The 15,150-nt window shown below is 50.1% G+C and overlaps 2 protein-coding genes across 2 annotated transcripts in view; one reads left to right on the top strand and one right to left on the bottom strand.

Moving 5' to 3' along the window:
- Positions 1 to 8,180, top strand: part of SNRNP200 (small nuclear ribonucleoprotein U5 subunit 200) — a 29,431-nt gene extending 21,251 nt beyond the window's left edge. The window contains exons 31-45 of the mRNA XM_002926475.4: positions 187 to 414; positions 775 to 966; positions 1,053 to 1,231; positions 1,401 to 1,552; positions 2,401 to 2,509; positions 3,320 to 3,428; positions 3,953 to 4,142; positions 4,237 to 4,401; positions 4,625 to 4,746; positions 4,957 to 5,100; positions 5,204 to 5,380; positions 5,689 to 5,849; positions 5,967 to 6,048; positions 7,542 to 7,634; positions 7,742 to 8,180. Of these exons, the coding sequence (XP_002926521.1) occupies positions 187 to 414; positions 775 to 966; positions 1,053 to 1,231; positions 1,401 to 1,552; positions 2,401 to 2,509; positions 3,320 to 3,428; positions 3,953 to 4,142; positions 4,237 to 4,401; positions 4,625 to 4,746; positions 4,957 to 5,100; positions 5,204 to 5,380; positions 5,689 to 5,849; positions 5,967 to 6,048; positions 7,542 to 7,634; positions 7,742 to 7,885 (2,247 nt within the window). The 3' untranslated portion in view covers positions 7,886 to 8,180. The remainder of the gene's footprint in view (positions 1 to 186; positions 415 to 774; positions 967 to 1,052; positions 1,232 to 1,400; positions 1,553 to 2,400; positions 2,510 to 3,319; positions 3,429 to 3,952; positions 4,143 to 4,236; positions 4,402 to 4,624; positions 4,747 to 4,956; positions 5,101 to 5,203; positions 5,381 to 5,688; positions 5,850 to 5,966; positions 6,049 to 7,541; positions 7,635 to 7,741) is intronic.
- Positions 8,181 to 9,695: 1,515 nt separating this feature from the next.
- On the bottom strand, positions 9,696 to 15,109 carry CIAO1 (cytosolic iron-sulfur assembly component 1). The gene is made up of 7 exons (XM_002926476.4): positions 14,822 to 15,109; positions 14,105 to 14,253; positions 13,840 to 13,951; positions 13,645 to 13,733; positions 13,208 to 13,409; positions 12,481 to 12,568; positions 9,696 to 11,601 (listed from the first exon to the last, which is right to left on the bottom strand). Exons 1-7 carry the CDS (start codon positions 14,958 to 14,960, stop codon positions 11,361 to 11,363), a joined length of 1,020 nt encoding a protein of 339 aa, XP_002926522.1. The 5' UTR covers positions 14,961 to 15,109; the 3' UTR covers positions 9,696 to 11,360.
- Between the last annotated feature and the right edge of the window lie 41 nt (positions 15,110 to 15,150).

The raw sequence follows: 15,150 nt of genomic DNA, 5'->3' as shown, positions 1-15,150 counted from the left end.
TTTTGTTGGTGTCCTCGGTGCGTGTACTGCAGGAAAACTCTACTGTCCTTTAAAGGTTAATGTGGGATTAGAAAGTAGTTTGAGATGCACAGAGCAACAAGTCTCTCTGTTTGGCTTCTCAGGCTTTTCTCTTTAAAAGTGAAATGATGCCTGGCCTGATGTTTTTCTGCCTTTCCTGCGTGCCAGGTTTACATGGACTGGTATGAGAAGTTCCAGGACAGGCTCAACAAGAAGGTGGTGCTCCTGACGGGGGAGACCAGCACAGACCTGAAGCTCCTGGGCAAGGGCAATATCATCATCAGCACCCCTGAGAAGTGGGACATCCTTTCCCGGCGGTGGAAGCAGCGCAAGAATGTCCAGAACATCAACCTCTTTGTGGTGGATGAAGTCCACCTTATCGGGGGCGAGAATGGGGTATGGCTTGACCTTGAAGCACAGAGGGGGAGCTGTGATTGGCTGAGTGGCCTTGGCATTGGGACTTACATTTGGCCCTGAGGCCAGAGACTAGGTGCTTTTTCCAAGAGGATTCTGCTTATCTCTTTATTCCAGAGGGACAGTGTGAGACTTCTTAGGTCATGTTCTTGGAAAATAGCATTGCTTAGTGGAGATTGGCTGCTATGGAAGAGGTGAAACCAAAGATAGGGGAGGCCCCTAATTAGAAGGAAGAGTGAGGCAATCATTTCGATGCGGTTGGGCCGGACGGACAGGCTAACTCAGGGTGCAGGCTGGGGATGGGGTGCGTGGGCCTGTAGTGACTCCCTCCCTGTGTTCCAGCCTGTCTTAGAAGTGATCTGCTCCCGGATGCGCTACATCTCCTCCCAGATTGAGCGACCCATTCGCATCGTGGCACTTAGCTCCTCGCTCTCGAACGCTAAGGACGTGGCCCACTGGCTGGGGTGCAGTGCCACCTCTACTTTCAACTTCCACCCGAACGTGCGCCCTGTGCCCTTGGAGCTGCACATCCAGGTAGGGCCCGCTCTCCCCGTGCCTACGTGGCCTCACGTTGGAGGACCAGCTCTCACTTCTGTCTCTTCGTTTCCCTTGGTCTCCAGGGCTTCAACATCAGCCACACACAGACTCGCCTGCTCTCCATGGCTAAGCCCGTGTACCATGCTATCACCAAACACTCTCCCAAGAAGCCGGTCATTGTCTTTGTTCCGTCCCGAAAGCAGACTCGCCTCACTGCCATCGACATCCTCACCACGTGTGCGGCGGATATCCAGCGGCAGAGGTGGGGGCTGTGGAGTTGGGTCACTAAGGTTGGCTCACCCTGCAGGGCGCTCTGTTTATGAGGGTGGGTGTTGGCCCCATCAGGTCAGGGGCCAGCCAGCGGCGTAGTTGGAGGGGTCTTGCCGGGGATGGGAAGGGCTGCGAGCTGAATCCGTGCCCGTGCCACCTAGGTTCTTGCACTGCACCGAGAAGGATCTGATCCCGTACCTGGAGAAGCTAAGTGACAGCACGCTCAAGGAAACACTGTTAAATGGGGTGGGCTACCTGCATGAGGGGCTCAGCCCTATGGAGCGACGCCTGGTGGAACAGCTCTTCAGCTCAGGTGCAGAAAGTCTTCTGGCCCAGGGGAGGTTCTGTCTGAGAGTGTCGGGCGATGGGTATGCGACTTTAGGACATGGGTGATCCTTCCTTCCAGCACGCTTGTCATCGTCAAGATACTTCCGAATATTTTATCTCTTACCTCATTTGATCCTCCCAGCAATCTCATGATACGGATCGAATATCATGCCTTCTTGCTAGATGAGAAAACAGGCACGTAAGGTGGTATCACTTTAAAACCTGGTTTTCTAGACCAGGACCTTTGACCAGTAGACCTGGTTTTCCATGGATACCACACTCACCAAGGTTGTTAGACCTTAGAGGTGTAGTAAATGCTAGAACTGTGAGTCTCATCTGGGTGGTCTGTGTGCTCCTGTCCCTCGTTGACCTTTGGCATTCCACGCAGGGTGTTCTCTCTGACGCTGTTGGGTGGAGCTGCGGTGGACGTGCTCCTGCCACAGTCGGTTACTGGCACTCTTCGATGCTTGAACCCGTCACTCCCAGCTTGGTTTTGCTGCCATGTACTGAGCCAGCCCATGACTGAGTTGGTGTTAGCGCTCTCCAGTCAGTAAGGCCAGTCTGACAGGCAGATGGCTAAGCCTCACTTTCCCTGGGCTTGGAATTCTCTTCCGGGATTACCCCGTTTCCTGTAGGGTAGTCTCCCAAGCAGGGCAACGGCAGCATGGAGCCCCCTCTTACAGCATTGTGTTAGCCCTAGGCGTTATTCGGGCTCACTCCCAGCAGGCTTTGCTGTGAGTTCTGACGTGTAGCACAGGGTGAGCCCCCGACCTGCGCAGGAGACAGATCCTCCCAGAGAGTCCTGCGCTCAGTCTTCTCCCCTCTGCCGCTCAGGGGCCATCCAGGTGGTGGTAGCTTCTCGGAGTCTCTGCTGGGGCATGAACGTGGCCGCCCACCTGGTGATCATCATGGACACCCAGTACTACAACGGCAAGATCCACGCGTGAGTCTCGCTGTGCTCTGCGGTAATGGGAACCTTCCTCCTAAAAGGAACGTAACATCTGCAGATCCAGAAATGATGAAGGAAGCATGTTAGGGAGATAAACGGCCAGCTGAGATTCCCCCATAGCCAGGTGTCTGAGAGTTTTCAGTCTCAGGAGCTATGCTCACTTTTGCTTCTGGGGTCGGTCGGTCGTATTTCAGCAAGTTGGAGAACCAGGAAGTTCGAGCTAGAGATGAGGTAGTTAACTTGTTTATTTTATAGGTTGGGAAAGTGACATGGTCCAAGTCAAACACCTTTGTGGTGACAAGAAGTAGAAGGTTTGGTTTTTCTCAGAAAAAGCTTGAATGATTTGATTCTTAATAATAATTTGTTCTCAAAATGATGTTTTTTTTTTTCTGAAGTGAATTATTTATGGTTTATTTTTAATGTCTGAAATTCCTTCTAGGTTTGGATTTCAGTTAGGTGACTTGCTAACTCATGAAATATGCAGTTGTTTGGGAAGCTTGACTTAATATATATTTGATCCTTGATGAGTGAGTTACTTGCTTTTGGCACACACTGGGTTTGTAGCTCTGGTTCAGGGACCCTGAGCAGCAAAGTCCCAACTCTTACCCTTGAAAACTAGAATGATCTAGAGATATGTGAAACTGGTACCTGCGCACAAGAAGTCCTAACCACAGGGGTTAGCTGTAATTTGCTGCTGTCCCCCATGTTCGCACTGTATTCTCTGCCATCGAGGGGGTCCAAGCCTCCTGAGTGTGGTCTTTGTGTTGATGCACCTTTGTCGCCTTTCGTCTCTTCTGTCCCCAGGTACGTGGATTACCCCATCTACGACGTGCTTCAGATGGTGGGGCATGCCAACCGCCCTTTGCAGGATGACGAGGGGCGCTGTGTTATCATGTGCCAGGGCTCCAAAAAGGTCAGTCCTGGCCTCGGGTACCCTCTTAAGATCGTGGGCTTCAGAGTAGAGTCTTTAATAGGTGTCTTTTCTTGTTTACATTCTTTCTGTCAACTTCTGTTTCTTTTATTTTCCATATTGCTTTTGTAATAAGCCTTTCAGCCACATGGAATTTTGTAGCCCTTTGTTTTTGCTGCTGTTGTTGATCTCATGTGTTGAGGTCTTGACTTTCTTGCTGGTTCTTCATGTACTGTTAGGCCTGCGTGATTTGCTATATCCCTGTTCCCATTGCGAGAGTAACTAAGATACTGGTGGGAACAGGCATATACACCCAACATTCGCTTACACACACACCCAGCATTCTGCTTAACACACCCAACATTCCAGGTGCAGACCCAGTTCACCTTGTTGGTACAATGATTTCTTCCATTGTTCCACAGTTGTTCTAGCTGTGTCTGTCACACAAGGGCTATTCCCTGTTGATTTGCCCTTTGTGACGATGTTGTCACTGACTATATTACTCTCTCCCCTTTTCCAATCCACAGGATTTCTTCAAAAAGTTCTTATATGAGCCATTGCCAGTAGAGTCCCATCTGGACCACTGTATGCATGACCACTTCAACGCTGAGATTGTCACCAAGACTATCGAGAACAAGCAGGACGCCGTGGACTACCTGACCTGGACCTTCCTGTACCGCCGCATGACCCAGAACCCCAATTACTACAACCTGCAGGGTCAGCGTGCTTGGAGGACACAGTGTCCTTCTGTGGTTCTCCTGGTGCTTGCCGGCCATCTCCCGCTGACTCCCTGCTTCTCTCACCTTCACAGGCATCTCGCATCGTCACCTGTCTGACCACTTGTCCGAGCTTGTGGAGCAGACCCTGAGTGACTTGGAGCAATCCAAGTGCATCAGCATTGAGGACGAGATGGACGTGGCGCCTCTGAACCTGGGCATGATCGCTGCTTACTATTACATCAACTACACCACCATTGGTGAGGGGCCGGCAGGGGTTGCTGTGTGGGGAGCCCAAGCTAAAGAAGTCTCTTGCGGGGGCCTGCAGCCCACCGGGATGAGTGACCCCAGGGCCTCCAGTGCCCCGTTGTCATTCAGAGGGATGGATCGTAGGGTAGTGCAGGGTAGGGCAGCCCAGGCAGTTAACTCTCCACCCTCCTCCTCTTCTGACTTCTCCACTTTCTCCTCCTCCTTGGCTGTCAGAGCTCTTCAGCATGTCCCTGAATGCCAAGACCAAGGTGCGAGGGCTTATTGAGATCATCTCCAACGCGGCGGAGTACGAGAACATTCCCATCCGGCACCATGAAGATAACCTCCTGCGGCAGGTGAGGACATCTTGGGTTCAGGACAACATCTTTAGAGTTGAAACTTGGCCTGTGTGCCCAGAGCACATGGTGTCCTTGTCAGCACAAGAAGACCCCAACATATCCCCCACACTTCTCTGTTTTGAAGGGTTGTGAGCTTGGGGCAGGTGGTGCTTTGGGCCCAAGAGCTGTTCTCAGGTTCGTCACCAGCTATTTTTCTTCCCCCTCCAGTTGGCTCAGAAGGTCCCCCACAAGCTGAATAACCCGAAGTTCAATGACCCGCACGTCAAGACCAACCTGCTTCTGCAAGCTCATCTGTCCCGCATGCAGCTGAGCGCTGAGCTGCAGTCAGATACAGAGGAAATCCTCAGCAAGGTAGGTGTGGGTGCAGGTGTGGGCGTGGAGCGGAGGGGTCAGGGGTGGCCTATGAAGTCACAGTTCCAACCGTGCCTTCTCTTGCACTCCTATCCCTGTTCAGGCAATCCGGCTCATCCAGGCCTGTGTGGATGTGCTTTCCAGCAACGGGTGGCTTAGCCCTGCTCTGGCAGCTATGGAGCTGGCCCAGATGGTCACCCAGGCCATGTGGTCCAAGGACTCCTACCTGAAACAGCTGCCTCACTTCACCTCGGAGCATATTAAACGTTGCACAGACAAGGTGAGCTGGGTCTGGACCTGGACGGCTGGGCGGCTGAGCTAAGTGTCCTGGGAGGTGGGGGCAGTTGAAGGGGCTGTGGGAGGTGAGTCACGGTAGGGGGAGTTGGAGTTTCTCACTTTCTCTGAGGGTGTTACATACTGAGATACCGGAGAGCCTGGCAGTGTACAGTCGTGGGCTGCGTTCTTCCTGAAGCCGTGTCTTTACATGACCTGATAGCACAGGGAGGAAAATTAGCAGCTGTTTGGAGCCAGGTTTCATTTGCTGTTAGTATGTGTTCTCCTTTCCTGACCTCTGAATGCCCCCTGCAGGGAGTGGAGAGCGTGTTTGACATCATGGAGATGGAAGACGAAGAACGAAACGCACTGCTGCAGCTGTCCGACAGCCAGATCGCAGACGTGGCCCGCTTCTGCAACCGCTACCCTAACATCGAGCTTTCATACGAAGTGGTGGATAAGGACAGCATTCGCAGGTGAGCCCGGGCCGGCCAGGTGCCCTGCCCCCAGGGTCCCTGCTGGGCCCAACGTGATGGTGCGCTCCGACCCCACTGCCTCGGTGCTGACGCGCCGCCCTGCCCTTCTCCCTGCAGTGGCGGGCCGGTGGTGGTGCTGGTGCAGCTGGAGCGAGAGGACGAAGTCACAGGCCCTGTGATCGCGCCTCTCTTTCCTCAGGTGGGTCCTAGTAGCTGGACAGGAATGAAAACCAGATAGAAAACTTCCTGAAATTTCCTCCTGAAAGACAGTTGGATCTAACTAAGACATTAAAACTGTCAAAAGGTATCTCAAATGAGCTCCATTTTAAAGTAGCAGTACGAGGTTTCTTCTGGAGGCTTTATCCATTGGCTCGTGTTCGGAGTTCAAGCGTACATTGTCGGTGGGGGAAGGAAGTTTAGAGTAATGACAAGGCACAAGGCTGAGAATTAATATTGGGGGCACGGGTGGTTTGGTGGTTGTTGTGCTTGAAGACAATTCAGGTGACTGGTCATTGTTAAAAACATCGGTTATACAGTATTGTTAGTCTCTATGATTGTTAAGATGAATTTTCTTTAAACGACTCTGGGATAGTTGGGCTTTTCTAGTTGGTGTTTCTTCTCCTTTCTCACTGCCACTTCACTCGGCGTCCAGTTACTTGGTTCTTTACCACCAGAAAGAAAATCTGATCTTGTATATGAGAGAATATTTGAGGACCGAAAGCAGAAACGAGCTACACTGTAATGTTTCATTTTACAAACTAGTGGTTTAATAGGCTCTGGGGAGAGCGCTTTAAACTGGAATACTTGGACTTTCAGACAGGGATGGCCTGCTGTGGATCCTGTCTGGGGCGGGCTTTTCTCCATGTCATCTGGTTTTGCTTGTCTGCCATGGGTGCTTTTTACTTAAAGGGGTCTCCGAGGAACTCCGCTGCCAGGCCCCAAGGACTAGATCTCTAATAGTGGAATCTTGGATTCATTGGCAAACACTGAATGTCAGGAGAAGGTATTCTGGAATAAATAAGGAAATGAGCCAGAACCAATAGTGAGTTCATCTACTTAAAAACAGAGTTCATTTGAGATAACTTTTTGACCGTTTCGAAGTCTTTGTTACACCAAATTGTCTTTCAGGAGGAAATTTTATTTCATTTTTTAAAAGATTTATGTATTTCATTTTATTTTATTTTTTAAGATTTTATTTATTTTGAGAGAGAGAGAGTGAGAGCACGAGCGAGGGGAAGGGGCAAAGGAAGAGGGAAAAGCAGATTTCCCGCTGAGTAGGATGTCCAGTGCAGGGCTTGATCACAGGACCCCAGGATCATGACCCGAGCCAAAGGCAGACGCTTAACGGACTGAGCCACCCAGCCACCCCTTATTTATGTATTTTAGAGAGAGCAAGTGTGCTGGCGGGAGGCAGAGGGGCAGAGGGAGAGAGAGAATCTCAGGCCAACTCCCCATTGAGTGAGGATCCGAACGGATACGAGTCTCAATCCCAGGACCCTGGGATTATGACCTGAGCTGCAATCAAGAGTTGGCCGCTTAACCGACTGAGCTGCCCAGACGCCCCCCCCACCTAGGAGGAAATTCTAGAAAGCTTTCTATCTGGTTTTTATTTCCCTACTTTTGTAACCATTCTCGTGGTCTCATGGCCGTCACGTTTTACATGCTGAAATTCTTGGCTCTTGGTCACCGCAGAAACGTGAAGAGGGCTGGTGGGTGGTGATCGGCGATGCCAAGTCCAACAGCCTCATCTCCATCAAGAGGCTGACCCTGCAGCAGAAGGCCAAGGTGAGTGAACACTGGCCCCAGCATTTGTTCTGCGAAGGGGTCAGGGTGAGAACTCTTCCCTCCCCACCCCACATCTGCTCACCCTGATTTCTGCCTGCTTTCTCTAGGTGAAGCTTGACTTTGTGGCCCCAGCCACTGGTGCCCACAACTACACCCTGTATTTCATGAGTGATGCTTACATGGGATGTGACCAGGAATACAAATTCAGCGTGGACGTGAAGGAAGCGGAGACAGACAGTGACTCAGACTGAGTCCAGAGGCACTTGCATGTACTCTTACCAAGAGGAGAGAATTGCACCTGAGTTAGAAACATGTACAGTTACGTGGGGACCAGGGCTGTTGCTGTGAGATCTGGCCAGTCAGTGCAGGTGCCGTCCCAGCCCCCTTCTCCTACTTGGCCCTCTTACTCCCTTGCCGTCTAGACTTGGGATCCAGTGTCTGCAGGTGTTCTGTAGTTGTCAAGCATAAACTATGTACAGCATTTTTAGGCATGTTCTGTGTATTTCCTTTTGTCAGACATTCTAATAAAATAACTTGGAAAAACCATTTGTCTTTGCAATGTTTCCAAATTAAAGTTTCTTTTCTCTGCCTAAGGCCCTTGGCCAAAAACATTTGGTTTTTTTAGCCACTGAACTTGCTTCTAATGAATACTTCTAGAGGACAAGTCTGCTTTTTAGTTGGGTTGTCACCTGCAGCCTTTCTAGTTAGTGTAGAGAGGGAACACGTTTAGATAGCTGCCAGATTTATGCCTTTTTCTCCCACTTCTGTTGTTACCCAGTTATCAGCACTACTGTAGGAACTAACACTGAACTCCAGTCTCCCAAGATCTGCAGTGTCCCCTCTCATAAGGAGGCAGTACCAGAAAGGAGATAAAAACACACCAGCTGGGTGTGGCCCAGTCTTGGTAAACCAATTCTGTGATCTACATTTACAAATTTTCCTCTTCAGATTCTTTCTGTTGTTTAGGAATAAATGTGCATAAAGTTGGAAGATAATTTTCAAGCATAGTGTCTCCAGGTCGGCAGTTTTCAAGTAATAGGATCTTAGGACCCCTTTTACATGGCAAAAAAGACCCCCAAAGATACTTTATCACCTTGGTTATATCTATTGATGTTTACTATAATAGGGATTAAAACAATTTAATGCATTTAAAAATAATTTTTAAGATGTTATTTCTTTAATTAGAGCACAAGCAGGAGGAGCGGCAGAGGGAGAGGGAGCAGCAGGCCTCCCTCTCCGTGGGTCAGGGAGCCTGATGCGGGGCTCTATCCCAGAACCCCGGGATCATGACCTGAGCTGAAGACAGACGCTTAACCGACTGACCACCCAGGTGCCTCGGTAACTTAATTTTTTATGAAAAATACCTTTTGAAACAAATCCAGGGAGAAGACTGCATTTTACATTTTTATAAATCTCATTAGATCATGTCTGCTGTAACGGAAGACATTCTCATAGCTATTCCTGTAATTTTGCATCGTTTGTTGACGTCAAATGAACTAGAACTGTCTTTACACAGATACGAAATCAGACAAGAGTTTTTAAAGGCTTTTCAGGTAATTAGTTGTTTGATATTACACAGACTCCACAAGTGAGTTTTAAAGGCAGTGTGGAATCTACAACCTCCTTAAATAAACTTGCTTTGCTCTGCTCTGTTGCGTTAAAACCACTGGTCTTGGGGCGCCTGGGTGGTGTAGTCACTTAGGCATCTGACTTGGTTTCACCTCAGGTCATGATGTCCGGGTCATGACATAGAGCTCCACGTTGGGCTCTGCTTGGTGTGGAGTTTGCTTGAGATTCTCTGCCTCTGTCCCTCCCACTTGTGCAGTGTGTCTAAAATTTTTTTTAAAAACCCCAGAAAACCACTGGTCTTACGCTTTTTTCTTTTTTTACGATTCTATTTGAAAGAGAGCACAAGCGGGAAGGAGGAGAGGGAGAAGCAGACTCCTTGCTGAACAAGGACCCTGGGATCATGACCTGAGCAAAAGGCAGATGTTTAACCCACTGAGCCACCCAGGCACCACCACCCCCCTGCTTTTTAAAAGATTTTGTTTGGTCTTACACTTTGAATTTCTAAACCATGAAAAAATTTATTAATATCATGCATTAGTCATTTGGAAAATGTTGGTTCACTGATTTCGGCAGATCTTCCAAATGACACATTTCATCATACAGATTGCATCTGTTAATACCACCAGTCTCATCAGAAAAGCAAGCGCTGGGAAGACGTCAAGCTCACGGTGGCAATACAAGGTTTTGAAAATTCTAATTTTTGCTTAAGAGCTTTATTGTTTCGTTGGCAACGCTACCAGTTTCCCTTGATGCGAAAGGCTCACTCCATCCATGTCCCAGAAAATGTCTGCCAGGTAAGCCAAGTCTAACTAACGTAATTTGCTAATTTTTTCAAGCCAAAATGGGGCCACGAAGACAGTTTAGCTTACACAACTGCTTTTTGTCAGGACAGCCTTACTTCAGTGTGCGGCAGAAGGGCTTTATCCTGTTTTCCACAGCCAGCGTGTTAGCTGTGTTCTCGGGTCAAGATTTAACAGTGTTTAGTGGGTTCTATCCAGGGCATTTCTAAGCGAGGCTGCCACAGTTTCTACCGTGAGGGGAAGGCAGTGAAGACGACGGCCACTAGTATGAGGTGCCACTGCCTTGATTCCTGCCACAGCTGACCGCGCAGGTCCCCTGAAAGGCTCTCGGGACCACAGTGAGAGCCACTGCAAGGCACCGCCCTGGCTGTCTTTCCAAAACCTAAGGTCCTGATTTCTGTGGTGTAAACAATCAGGTGAAGGCTGTAGCTCTGGGGACAGTCCTCAAGTCAAAACCCATTTGGAAGTGACTTTCAGAGGACAACCTGAATGAGATCGAAGAAGTGATAGCTTAAGGAGTGGTTCTCTACTTTTTTTCATTATCATGCCCCTAATGAGCCTTATTAGATGTCTTTTTTCTATTTGCCTCCACCACAAAAATTTAATACTGGTGGTTCATTAGAGAGCCACAAATTATGGTCTCTAATATTTTCTTGCCTCCCACCCAAGAACCGACTTTCAGCCCCACTGAGAATGTATGGCCTGTAGCCAGTAGTAACTCCCTCTTAGGGTTCACGCCCTTCCCCACTTACTTTTCAGCATTCGCAGTTGCCACCACAGCATACCTGCACAGAAGACACATGAGGGTTTCTAAGGGAAAGCAGAAGCATGTCTTACTCTAAACTAGCCTACATTAAAAAATGTCCTGCAATACTGAATGTCTAAAATGTAAGGATCTACCCAGAAATAAGGAAGGCAGAACCTATTTCTAGAAAAGCACTCGCCATGAAATTCTTTTAAGTTGTGAATGTCCTTATGAAATAGGACTTGGGACTCAGATGACCTATTTCTAGAAAGCTTCCCGTTTCTGAAAAGGCTAAATGTATCCCCTTCTACATAGAGATAAGGTGGCTATAAAGACTCTAGGCACCCCCCAAAACTGAACACTGTGCCCTCAAGCAAGCAAAAGCTGTAGCATAACCAAGACGCACTGAAGTTCTGTAGCTCTTTGCCGAGGGCTGCATGTCATGGGAGGGGAAGAGGGAGTGGTTCTGTGGCTCTGCACGTCTACCCAAGTCTGAATGGAAGAGAGCCAAGTTAGACGAAGGTCAAGGATGCTCCTCCTGGTCCTCTTGGGGCTGGGAAAGTCTTAAGACATTTTCTGGGGAACCATGATTCTGTCCAAAGTCAAGGTGGCTCAGATGCCTTCTGGTCGGTGATACTTCCAGAAGGCCACCTCCCCGTCATCACTGCAAGAGGCCAGAAGCCCCTGCTCCTTAGGGTTCCAGGCCACACAATTGACATCCTGGGAATGGGCCTGAGGCAAGTGGGCTGTCAGGGAGAAGGTGGGCTGCTGTGGATCTGAGCTGGGATCCTCTTCGAACACACGGATGGCATCATCCCCGCAAGCTGTAGCCAGGGCCCCTGTCAGCTGACACCTGGGAGGAACGTGTGCATCAGTGAGTGTGGCTCCTCCCTCCCCGACGGGGCAGATCAGGCACAAGAGATTGGTTCTACTGTCCTTGGGCAGCTCTTCCCAAACTGCAGGCCTCAGCTCAAAGGCTATTATTGAAGAGCTTCCCTAACTAACGCAAGGCCACAGGCATCATCCCCTAATTCTTCAAGTGCTGCCATCTAGGTGAGGTTTCCCCAGTCAACCCGAAAAACTCCTTGATTCTGAACTGCACTTTGCTCACTTAGCCTAAGCAGCTTCCCTTATCGCAAGTCATTCTTAACTATTTCTTTTCACAGGAATGGGCCATTGATTTTTATCGTACTTCTCCTAAGGTCACTTTTGTCATTCCCAAATGTTTGCTAATATAAATACAGCTTAGATGCACATCACTATTTTCCTCATCTAGGATTATTTCCTCCAGATAAGATTCCTACAGCCAGAACTGCCCTCTGACCACTCTCCTATAAGAATAGTACGGCTTTCCTAGACTCCATTAAGGGGAGAGTCAGTGTTACCCAACCATAAAAACTGCAGCCAGGAATCCAATTTCAAGAATAACATTTCTGGATGTATGAGGCTGTGTGACACGCCCCCCCCCCTTCCCCAACACAAGGCTGGTGCTGCTCTCACAGCCTGTGATCTTGAAGTAGGTACAGGCCTGTGTCTGTAAGTCTGTCCCCTGCTCCTGTGAACCTCAGGCCAGCCGGCCCTAGACCAGCAGGGCAGACAGTCCGCCTGGCCTGCAGAAATGAAGGCAGCTGCTCTGTAGTCCAAGTACTCCCCAAGGTGGTAGACAGAACCATGGGGGTTTGTCTTCTCTAAAATCTCTCCAAACGGGTGGGTGCGGGGATGGAGGTCTTACCAAGCCACGTCGTAAATGGTCCTGGAGTGGAAGCCTGACAAAGTGCAGACACATTTCCAGCTGGGGTCAGAGCCGCTGCACGCCACCCCTGCACAACAGACTTCTCTTGAGCCTCACACAGGTCCGTGTCCTGGGCACCTCGGGAGGAGCTCCTCATCTGCCCTCCCTCACCCCCACCTTCAATCATGAGGCCTCATTTTGGTTCCTCCGTCCCCATCCTTACTGATCTGCCTTACATACTGTGGTCAGGCAGGGATTTTTACAGATTTCTCAGAAGGCACGGTCCTGTTCTTTAAAAACTTTTTGCCGCAGACTATGTCTAACTAGTTAGCCTGACTTTTAAGGCCACCAACCAGCCCAGCCAGCCAACCCACTCCCCAGATCCTTTATACCCTCTGCTCCATCTAAAGGAATCATGGTCCCTGGTGTAAATCTAGGCTTTTGCACCTTCAGTGCCTTTGCTCATTCTGTTCTATTTTCACCCAGAAGTCTCTTCTCCTGTTAAGTTTTTCCTGTCTTAAAATCCTATACACACTTTCAAGTTCGGATGAAATGGCTCCTCTTCCACATAGCCTTCCCTGACTCTGCCAGCACTGGCTCGGGAGCCCTCTCGTAGCACATCTCCCTTTCTACTCCAATTTGCTCTGATTCATCTTTGTGTGTTAGACCTTTAGTAGACTGTAAACCTCACGAGAGAGGAGTCTCCTTTAGCTCTCTGGCCCCTCACCTTGCTCGTTGTCCGGAAGATACTGGCGCCAGATACGCACAGTACGGTCATCACTGCAAGATGCCAAGCGCTGGCCACTGGGGTCAAAGGCTAAGCTCCACACAGTGGATTCATGGCCTTCGAGGGTGGCACAGCACACCCAATCATCCTCTTCCTCCCGGTAGAGCTTCACTGTGTCATCGTAGCTGGCAGAGGCTAACAGCTGAGGGGAGGGCGGAACACAGCACTTGTCTATACGGCTTAGGAAGTGCCTATAGTTCCAATACCTCTCCCAGCTAGGACAGTCCCAGGGATCTGTCTCTATAAAAGGATTAATAATGCCTTTTGTTCACAGATAGAGATCCCCATAAAAGGTTGAGGCTGAGAGCAGAGGAAGGCTGGGTACAACACTCCACACCAAAATTCCTTCCCACCAAGGAACTTCACCTCACTCTTACCTCCTGGCTTGGGTGCCAAACCACATGCTTGACATCCTGTGTATGAGAGTTGAGGACACTGACACATTCATACTCATCTTCTTCATCAACTGTGGGAGGGAAAAAGAAAGGAGCCCACGAGCTGACCCTATCAGGGACACAGAGGGGGATGTCTATTCACTGGCTCCAACTGCATCTGGAAGGATCTAGACTCACCTTCCCAGACCCACACACTCTTATCTCGGCTGCAAGTGGCAAGGAGGTTGCCAGAAGGGGCCCAGGCCACTGACTTGACCTCATTTTCATGGCCCTCCAGAGTAGTTACACACTGTGAAAAGGGAAGAGGAACAAGAATCAAGCAACTAAGATCCCTGGCGTTCTTTTCAAACGTACAGTCGAGCTAGCCCAGGTTGGCTCAGGTTCCTGAACCAGCCCTGGGGAGCAAAAAGGCAACAATCCTGCTCCCATCCAGCCTGGTTACCTCAAAGTCATCCTGGTTCTTTTTCCAAATGCAAGTGGTAGCATCGAAACTGGCAGAGGCCAGGTAATTGCCACAGGGAGACCAGGCTACCTTCCGCACAGTGCGCTGATGGCCTTCAGAAAGGACAGATTTGCAGATCCAGCTGTCACCTAAAAGCAAAGGACAGGCCAAGCTCTGGAGCGAGGTGCACAAGAAGGTGCAGAAGCCCGGAGCCAAGGTGGGCTCAATAGGTGTATGTTATTAACAACATGCTTTCAGAAACCAGTAACTGACTACTTCTCTACTTCCTCTGCAGGCATCCTTCTAAAACAAATCTGAGGAGTCACCTTCCTGATTTAAAACTGTCAATGGCTCCCAAATGCCCTCAAGATAAAATTTAAACTTCACACTGGGTCGCAAATTACTCTGCCGACTGCATTCCTACCACCCTTTTCTCCTCCTTTTCCGGTCTCAGCAACTATCAGAATTCCCTCAACAGTTCCAGCCCACTGACGTGACGTGTATGCTTTCAATACCTGCCGACTCCTTCGCCCAAAAAGTCTTTCCCAGAGTGGATAACGTCTAACTTGAAAGCGGCTTCTCCCTCCTCCCCCATGGACTGTAACCTCATTCAGGTCGGCTTGCCCCAAAGGCTGCGCACTCCCTGAGCCCGGCACCCACACTACGCGCACGCTGAGCCCTAGGCAGCAGGGGTCGTGCAGCGAGGCCGGGCCTGACCTTCCATGCCCCAGATGCGGACTCTACGGTCACCACCACACGACGCCAACAGGGTTCCCGCGGGGTTCCAGGCCAAGAACCAGCAGCGGGAGTCCGGGTGGGCCGGGACGCGGCCCAGCAGCACCAGCGAGTCCTTCATGGCGGCCTAGAGCAGGGTGTAGAGGAAGTGGGCAGAGGCGGCCGTGCCGAAGGCGAGTCCCACGGTACAAACGCCCGCGACGCCCACTCCGGCCTCCGACAGCCGTCAGATTCCGCCGCTTCCGCTCGAGGGCCCGGGTCTTCCTGGGAACTGAAGTGCCCGGGGCTGCGGCCGCGCTGTCCTCTGGGAG

Source organism: Ailuropoda melanoleuca, chromosome 4 (genome assembly GCF_002007445.2).
Source record: "Ailuropoda melanoleuca isolate Jingjing chromosome 4, ASM200744v2, whole genome shotgun sequence".
Taxonomy (NCBI): Eukaryota; Metazoa; Chordata; class Mammalia; order Carnivora; family Ursidae; genus Ailuropoda; species Ailuropoda melanoleuca.
Note: the sequence above shows the minus strand (reverse complement) of the source record. Positions and strands in the feature narration are given on the sequence as shown.